Source organism: Eupeodes corollae, chromosome 1 (genome assembly GCF_945859685.1).
Source record: "Eupeodes corollae chromosome 1, idEupCoro1.1, whole genome shotgun sequence".
Classification (NCBI taxonomy): domain Eukaryota; kingdom Metazoa; phylum Arthropoda; class Insecta; order Diptera; family Syrphidae; genus Eupeodes; species Eupeodes corollae.
The window spans coordinates 289,526,230-289,536,142 of NC_079147.1; the positions used below are offsets into that span (position 1 = coordinate 289,526,230).

Genomic DNA, 9,913 nt, shown 5'->3' on the forward strand with positions numbered 1-9,913 from the left:
AAGAAATATGCCTCAATTCTTAATTTTTTGACTTTTTTGACAAAAATGAGATTTAAAGAATAAGGACGTTTTGAAAGATAAGGTAGATACAATTTAATTTAAGTTGTTTAAATTAAATGGGTCTTACAAATATGGTGAAAACTGAAAAATAAATATAACATGGATAAATTTGTAACTAAGACATCTTTTTCAACTTTTCAAAACTTTCAATAAAAAAGGTATTTTCCTTAATCTAATATAAGTTTCAGATTATTAAAAAATTGCAAAAGTCAATGCTAAAAAACAAGTAAATACACCAACAGAAATAATATTTCCAAGACCAATATCGCTTATACAAACCACATCAAAGGTTTTCGAAAAACTGAAATTGAAAAGCACTAATAAAATAAAGAAGATAAATTTTGAATCATCACATAAATTGCAATGTGTTGGAAAAGGTATTTGAGAAATAACAGGTTTGTTCAACTATTTTCCATGTTACTCAAGCTTTTTATAAGTCTGTAAGTCCAAAACTATTATAGAAAATTTAAGCCCGTTTACCACTAGCAAATACCAGGCATAAACCAGTTGACACCGACGCTTTAAGATGGTTTCCTTTACAGACGATACAGACGATACAATGACAGATGAATTCTTTACGCTGGCTTTACAGATATTGCAAAATCTAGTCGATAATCGATACAAAAACATTTTACAAAAAAAAACACTCATAATTTTTAGCTTCCCATAAGAAGTTATTGTAATCGTTCCGTTTTGTCAAATTTAAAATTCTGACATTTCTCGTCGTTTAAAGGTCAATAGAATCTAAATAAAAAATGTTTGGAGAGATGTCTGTAAGTGCGTGTGTACTTAAGCTCGTACGTCCGCACGTCCGCACGTCCGTACGTTAGTGAAGTTTTTCGTCGTTAATAGCTCAAGAACCAGTAAAAATATCGACTTCTAAATATAAATCCAAAAAAACTGAAAAAAAAAACAATATTTTTTACCTGAAAAATTTTACGAACAATAAATGATTTTATCTAAAAATTAATTTTGTGCAACAAGAAATAACCTCTTTTTTTTATAAAAAATAAAAACGTACAAAAAATATTACATACAAATTTTAAAAATTGATTTTTGAATAAAATATCTTTTCAAAATTTGAGATATTTGCTTCCAAATAATTTTAACTTACAAGAAATATTGTTTTTAACAACCGGTAAAATTTTGAGAAAAACAGAGTTGACAGCTTTTTTACAGAAAATTAAAAAAAAACTAAAAAAAATTAATGAAAGTTGGTCAAAATTGATTTTTGACTCAGATATCCTTTCAAAACTTTAAAATAATGGCTTTATAATTTTTAAAAAAATTTTGTTGTCAACATTCAGTAAAATTTTGAGAAACATCGAATTTATTTGTTTTTTTACAAAAATAATAACCTACAAAAAAATCTATACCAAAACTTGGTAAAAATTTGCTTTTTACTCAAACATGTTTGTAAAATTTAAAAATATTTGCTTTAAACTATTTTTATCTCACACAAAAAATTGTTTTCGACATTCAAAAAAATTTTAATAAACATTTTAAAATTATGTTTTTTTATAAAAAAATAAAATCTACAAAAAATTGAACTTGAAGTTATTGTTCGCTTTTTGATATCTCGTGAATAATAGTAGACGTTGTCTTCAAACTAATTTTATTGCTCCAATTTGTATTTGTTTAAATAAAGATTTAAAAAAAATTAAGAAATACTACTAAAATTGCTAAATATTGGCTTTCGACTTAAAATCTCGTTAACAAAAATAGGTTTTGAAATCAAATTTTTTCATTATATGAAAAATAATGTGGATAATTTTATAACTTTTAAGAATACTTCAACTGACAACAACACGAAAACCTAAAAACTTTTAAGCAAGAGAAATGCCAAATCGACAAACACCTCTGTCTATCAACTCCTACTCTCACCTCCCCGCTATGAACATCGGGTGCCTAGTACCTCAACTTGAGATTGGGTTCTAACCCCAGTGGAAAGTTGTTGGGCAGCAAACGAGAGAGGGGGGAGAGGTGTATCCGTTAAGGCACCTCTCCTTATCCAGGCGGCAGCGAACGAGTTCTCGAGATGGAATCAACGGTGGCATCTACAGTTCCAGTAAGGTTGAAGTACTTAGTCAACACCTAATAGGGCTTCTTCGACATATTCGGAGCCCAGGTCTGTAAGGAGCAGTTTATCCGGCTCCACGTCCTTGGAGTTATACTAGGGATCTGACCCTACAGGTTGGGGGCTGTGCCGTCGGGGTGACTTCCTAAATATAGTCGGAAGAACGCCTGACCGATGAGTGGAATCTCAGCATAGTGTGCCCGATACATAAAACAAGAGACCCTCTAAGTTGCGCCAACTGCAGAGGCATCAGTCTCCTTAACATTGCATATAAAATCCTCTCTGCTGTATTATGTGAAAGTCCGAAGTCGCTCGTCAACAACCTTATTGGTCCTTATCAGTGTAGCTTCAGACCAGGAACCAAATATTCACACTACGGCAGATCTTGGAAAAAAAAACCCAGGAACTTCAAATCGATACCCACCATCTCTTTATCGATTTTAAAGCCGCGTATGGCAGCACCTATAGGGAAGAGCTCTACCGAGCAATGTCTGGTTTTGGCATCCCTGTCAAACTTTTCCGTTTGTGCAGAATGACGATGGAGGTCGATGCATTTGATGTCAAAAAAGGTTTTAGACAAGGCGATGCACTGTCAATCTACTTCTTCAATATCGTTCTGGAAAGAATTGTGCAAAATTCAACCGTGAACACTAGAGGCACAATCTACCATTTGAGAAGTAAAATCCTCTCCCGAGCATCTAAAATCACCATCTATAAGACACTCATCGGTTCTTATTTATGGCGCTGAGTCCTGAGGCCATGAAAGAGTCCTAGGATGCTTCGAGAGAAAAATGCTTCGGGTGATTTTTGGTCCCGTACGCATAGATGGAGAATGAGGAGAAGATATAACGACGAACTGTACGGGCTGTACAGCGACACTGACCTATTTTAATTAAAGTCCAACGGCTTAGATGGCTGGGTCATGTAGAGCGAACGCTCCAGCCCGGAAGGTCTTCGAATCCACTCTCGAGGGACGACGCAGTAGAGGATTAAGGGTTAAGAGCTTAACCAACTTGGCGTGCGAAACTGAAGGCAGCTAGCTGGTTACCGAGCTGGCTGGAGACGCATGTTGGTTGAGCCCCAGGCCCGACCCGTACTGTAACGCCACCTCAAGTAAGTAAGTAAGTATAAGTAAATCGACTGACGGGATGGGAAGTTAACAGTGTGGGTCACATCTAAGCACGTTTTTTATTCGAATACCAGTTGAAGTTGACGTCATACTATGGCGGACTTCAGTGACAATAAAATGTAAATGCCAGATAAATTCCACACAAAGGAAAAAAAAAAAAACAAAATGCAATCTGTAAAGTTCAAAATTGCTTTGCGGCCTAAAGTCCATAAGAAAGTGGTATATTGGTTAGTAAGTTAATGGAATTAAAAATGGTGCATTATACTTAATGAAACATTATCAAGTATATATGTAAACTTTACCAAAAAAAAAATCAAACATAAACAATGTTCTGATGTTATAAACAGTACAGAAGTGCATTCCTCCAATAATACCAAGTGCCTTGGAATAGTTGAGTGGAAAGAGCACATCGAAAAGAGAAGACCTGAATTTTAAATTACAGAAGAATTTACTGATTACTAGAAGAGAACGTTGATCTTTCTATTTAGAAAAAACTTATGATTTATAAGACAGTACTGAAAACCGTTTGGATGTATTTAACCCAACAATTCAAAAACTAAGTTATAATAAATTCCAATCTAAATCGAGATGTACAAAGCTTTATGAGATTTTTTTTTTTATAATTAGCAAACACTAAAAGGGTTTTTTATACCTTTAAAATGCCAAAGACACAGTGTGAGCATTAGGAAAAGAGGGAAGGGTTGGATAGGATGTGTCGGTGTACATTGGTTTAAAATTTCTGAACATTGCAATGACAGGGAAAGATAGAGCGTGGCAAGGCGTTCCACATTCGCGTAGTACGGCTAAAAAAAGAATCTCTGTACTTCATAGTACGTCCGAAGTTGGGCTCAAGGGTAAACTGATGGGCATTCCTAGAAGCGCGGGTATTACAGTTAAATTGTTTAAGGGGAGGAATGCAACTGGCTATTTCACTAGAGCATAGTCCGTTAAAATAACGGTAAAAAAGGGTGAGGCAAGAAACCTTGCGTCGATGTTCGAGTGATGTAAACGAGTTGATGATGTTAATGTCACCAATCATTTTGAAAGCTCTTTTTTGAATACTGTCCAAGAGGCTTAAATAAGTTACTGGAGCACCAGCCCAGAGATGAGAGTTATATTCAAGTTTCGGACGTATATGGGTTTTAAAGGTTGTAGCCAGATCAGACGGAGAACAAAATTTCTTGCAACGTCTCAAAAAACCTAGACATCTTGCGGCATTTTTGGCAACATCGCGTATGTGATCGCTCCACAATAGGTGGTTGCTGATGCACATTCCGAGGATGTCAAGATTTTCTGTTTCGTTGATGCAAGTGCCACTCATAGATAGTGGCAAAGACGGTTTATCTCGCTTTAATGATGCAAAACAGCATTGCGTTTTCGAAGCATTAAATTACACACGATTTTTTATTCCCCATTGTACAATGCTGTGTAAGTCGGAATTTAATGAGCTAATCATATTTTGCCGTTGAAGTTCCACATCCGAAGAGGAGGGTTGTGAGTCTGGAAACGAATATGAAAAGCTAAGAGTGCTATCGTCAGCGAAACAATGTATTGGATTAGAAGTAGCAGACAGGAGATCATTTATAAAAATGAGGAAGAGGGTCGGAGACAAAACGGAGCCCTGGGGTACACCAGCGTTTATTTTATGAGTTTCAGACTTGAATCCGTTCAAAACAACTTGTATTGAACGGTTCGAAAGAAAATTTCTAATCCAACGAAGAAGAGATTCGTCGATACCAAAAGCACGCATTTTCGATAAGAGAGCAAGATGCTAGAGGTGTGTCAATCGTTCATTTTAAAAGATTCTATCGTTCATATGTCGTTCAGTTCAATGATTCGTTCTTTTCAATCGTTCATTTTTTCAATCATTTTGGTTTCTGTTTCATTTTGGCTGCGAATAAAATGGGGAAATTTCATTCTATTCCAATCGTTCACTTTTTCAATCACTTAGGTTTCTGTTTCATTTTGGTTTTGAATGAAATGGGAAAACTTCCGTTATTGTCTTTCGTCTGGTATTTGGTATTTGGTTTTTGCCTTTTTGGTTGCGATTGTGAATTTGAGATTCAAATTCAAAACTACATAAAATACCTACCTACCTATTGGCTCAGGCAGCAAATTAATGCTTACGAAAATCAAGGGAATTTTATTTTAATTTTACAGGTAGCTTTCTTTTTTCAGCTAAATAGAAAATTTAAATAAGTATAATTTTTTTTAACCTTGTAAAGACAAATTTAATAATGGATCTTAAGAACAAACGCAGTCCAATTTGGATGCATTTCTCTCAAACAACAGAGAAAACGGCAAAATGCCTCTATTGTCAAAAATTTATAAGCATCAGCGGAGGTGCCACCGGAAATCTAAGAAGGCATTTAAAAACCAAACACGTTGGCATAACAGTTGAAAAGGCGTTATATTCAGGAGCGAAATATACCCGACAACAACAGCCCATCTTCATCTTCTATCAACCAACAACAACAAAATTCTCAACCACCTACTATCGCAATAGAAGTTCCATCCACAACGTCTTTCACTACTCCATTCATAATTGCAACAACAGAACGTCCTTCAACTTCATCTTCATCATGTACAATAACCATACATCAACCTCTAATCAAACGCCCCGACTTACAGCACAACGACAACAAACAATTTCCAGCTATACTAAAAAACCCATTTCCTTAAACTATTCAAAACAATTAGACGAACAAATCGTCAAAACTATGGTGAAGCAATACTATCCATTTTGTATGGTTGAAGACCAGGAATTAAAGAAATTTGTTCAAATGCTTAATCCAAGTTACCAGCTCCCTTCAAGGAAAACCGTAAGTAATTCTTTGATACCTAGGCTCTATGAAGAGACAAAAGTAAAGGTACAAGACGCATTAGCTACAGTTTCAGCTGTTTGTGTCACAACAGACGGTTTGACATCCAATACGCAGCAAAGCTATATCGGAATTACGGTCCACTTCATTCAAGAGCAGCAAGACACTTTATCCCTGGAGTCACGTCTCCTAGGATGCATTCCTTATAACGAAAGCCACACCATCACTAACCTGGGAAACATGCTCAGCTCGGAATTAAATAAATGGAACCTGGAAGAAAAAGTGTGTTGTGTTGTGACAGACAATGCTTACAATGTCGTTGGTGCTGTAAAATTTAAAAAGTGGAACCATTTCCCGTGTTTTGCACATAGCCTTAATTTGGTTGTTGGTGAAGGACTTGCTATTATCGAGTCGAAAATAGTGAAAGTAAAAAATATTGTTGCATTTTTCAAAAAAAGCTCTAAAGCAACAGTCAAACTTGCAAGCATGGAAAGGGAGCTCAATTTTCCAGAACTTAAGCTTAAGCATTACTGCATAACGCGGTGGAATTCTACCTACGAAATGCTCAACAGAATTCTAATTGTTAAATCCGCTGTGCTTGCAGTTCTGGCAATTGAAAATCCTGACCTAAATTGCTTGTCGGCCAGCGACTGGACAATTTTGGAGAGGGCAACAAATATTTTCAAAATTTTTCATGCAATAACGGAACAAATGTCGGCTGAAAAAAATGTCACCATTTCAAAAACGATGCTCATGATCAAAGCGATAAGATCACATTTAAATAAAATGTCTATTGAAAATAATAATGAAATCGACGAAATTAATTTCATTATTAGTACTCTTGTAAATTCCATTAAAAACAGGTTTAAGCAAGTGGATCAATTTGTTGATGACAGAGTGGCACAAGCTACATTTTTGGATCCAAGATTCAAAAAACATGGGTTTTCTAACCTAACAGCCAATGAAAAATGTTTAAAGGACTTGAAGGCTAAGGCGTTATGGTTCCCAACGCAAACACCACCGGCAGATCCAGATACTACTACTGCATCAACTTCAACAAATTCCGAATCATCGTGGCGTCAAAACGATGCACTGATATGGGGAGATTTCGATTCTCATTTGGATTTAATCGTTTCCAACCCAAACCAACATGCTGCAAGTATTTTAGAAATTGATAAGTACATCAATGAAACACCTATTCGACGCAACGATGATCCCCTTAAATGGTGGAAGGAAAGAAAACATATATACCCACGACTCTACAACCTTGCCCTTAAGAGGCTTTGCATTGTTGCAACGAGTGTACCATGCGAGAGAGTTTTTTCAAAAGCAGGTCTTACGATTTCAAATAGGCGTAGCAGCTTAAAGCCCACAAAAGCAGCGCAATGCCTATTTTTAAATTATAACTTGTAGACTTTGTCGAATACCTAATACTTTTTCGTCTTAAAATTTTATAAGACTTACAAATGTACCTTTTATTACTGTACTCGTATTAAGAGTTCAATCGAGTGCAATAACTTCGATTTAAAAAAAAGTTCCTCGTACCTATATCTTACCTTAATAAACATTCCATATTATAAATTTTAAAGACATCATGTGTTTTATTTCAAATAGAATTATTTTGATCTTGTTAATTTCACTTTATTTGACTTGGTTTCTCAGCGTTTTGCATGTAGCGGTACATTTTTTCGTTACACAAAAATTCAACTGTCATACAGAATAGAACAGACATATGTAAATCTATAAAACTATATTAAACAACAACAAAAACTGCCGCCGCGTCGGCGAAAGCGGCACATTCACGTTGGTTCATAAACAAATTATATTTATTTATATATTTTCACCCGCATTCATAAACAATGGAATAATAATGAGCGTACCTTTACCTTACTTACAAAAATTCATCTCCACTCCATGCGATTGTGGACTGAATTTAAGTGTAAGCGAACCTTAGGAAATTGGAAAATAAGCGAGTGGAACCATATGGAACTTTTACTTTTTGCAGTAGAGTAGGTAAGTAAGGTACTTCATTTTCATTCAGTTTCGGTCAGTCGGTCTTTACTTTAGAACGATTAGTATTGAAATAATTGATTGATTTTTTCAAAGCTATGTTTACTTCCCATTTTATATCATTTTATTTGAATGAGAATAAGTTGAATGAACGAAACATATTTCTTTTCTTTTCCATTTCCTTTAAAACGAAAGACAGCTGGATGAAACGATTGACATTGAGAACGATTGATTTGGTTTACTACGATTGCAATCACTCAATCTTTTTGATGAACGGGTCATAAAGACCGAATCAATCACGATTGACACAGGTCTACAAGATGCCAAACTTTATCAAATGCCTTTGAAATATCAAGTGCAATAATCTTACTTTCTCCAAAACGATGTAAAGATCTGTTCCACTGTTCGGTGAGATGAACCATGAGATCACCGGTGGACCTATTGCTACGAAATCCGTATTGCCGGTCATTAAGAAGCTTCCGTTCCTCAAGATATTTATTAAGCTGATAATTAATCAGCCTTTTCATGACCTTAGAAAGAAGGGACGTTAGTGCTATCGGTCGGTAATTTGTGGGAGAAGAAGATTCGCCTTTTTTTTTAATTGGCTGAACAAATGCAGTTTTCCAACTACTCGGAACGAGCCCAGAAGAATAGGATAGATGGAAAAGCTTACGCAGTGGTTTTGGCTAGCGTGGAAGAACACCTCTTCAGAATAATAGCAGGGATACCATCTGGGCCAGCGGATTTATAAATGTTGAGATAAGAACTCTCGCCACAGTTCGAGTACGAAAAAAGATTGGTCCCATAGAATCATTTACGCGTTCAAGAACTGGAGGAATCATGACACTATCTGGTAAGGTGCAATTTTCGGCGAACTGCCTTGCAAATAAGTTGGCTTTATCAATAGAGCTAACTAAAGGAGTGTCATTGACAACAAGCGTAGGAACCGAGGAAGAGGAAGAATTCCTCATGTTTTTTACAAATGACCAAAAATTCTTACTGCTTTTGGGACATTGCAGTATTTTTCGCCGTAATTTTTGGTCATGTAAAAATTTGGTCCTTCGAATATAGGCGTTGCAGGCCTTCCTGGCTTGCTTAAACTTTTTCCGGTTTTCCGGTTTTAGGTTGGCTTTAAAACACCGGAAGCTCACCTCTTTCTCCTTGATAACCTCTTTGCAGCTCGAATCGAACCATGATTTAACCTTGGGTTTAATACTTTTAAATCTATTCGGGATAAACGTTTCCATTCCCAAATGAATCATACTAGAAATCATATCTGCACTGGAGTCTACGTCGCTACCGAGGAAGCATAGCGACCAGTTAAAGATCCTGAAAAAATTATTGAGACCGTCCCAGCTTGGCTTTCTAATACTGCCAAACGGTTCTCTTTGGAGCTCTTTCTTTAACTGGATTTGTTTGACACGAGAAATTAGCAGATATAACACTATGGTCCGATGTGCCTAGAGGCGTCAATACACTGATTGTGTACTTATCAGGATCAGAAGTGAGAAACAAGTCAAGGGTATTTTCTGCTCGGCCATTTACGTCTGATATTCGAGTAGGCTCATTGACAAGCTGAGTAAGATGGTTAAACTCGGCAAAAATCTCAGCACACATTCCTTTGGGCGTTGTCTGGCCCGAATGGCGAAGCCACGAAGAATTGTGAACATTGAAATCGCCCGTAATAACGATTTCAGTGTGAGGATACAGGGAGACAATTCTATGTATGGAGTCAGACAGAGCATCAAATTCCTGAGAAGTTGAAACTCTGTCCAGGTTTGTGCTCCGATAAAGAAAACAATAGTGAATGATGTG

The 9,913-nt window shown here is 36.1% G+C and overlaps 1 protein-coding gene across 1 annotated transcript in view; it reads left to right on the plus strand.

The window, feature by feature from the left end:
* LOC129951294 (E3 SUMO-protein ligase ZBED1-like) overlaps positions 1–7,501 on the plus strand; it is a 34,222-nt gene extending 26,721 nt beyond the window's left edge. The window contains exon 3 of the mRNA XM_056063383.1: positions 5,492–7,501. Within this exon, the coding sequence (XP_055919358.1) occupies positions 5,492–7,501 (2,010 nt within the window). The remainder of the gene's footprint in view (positions 1–5,491) is intronic.
* The last annotated feature ends 2,412 nt before the right edge of the window (positions 7,502–9,913 follow it).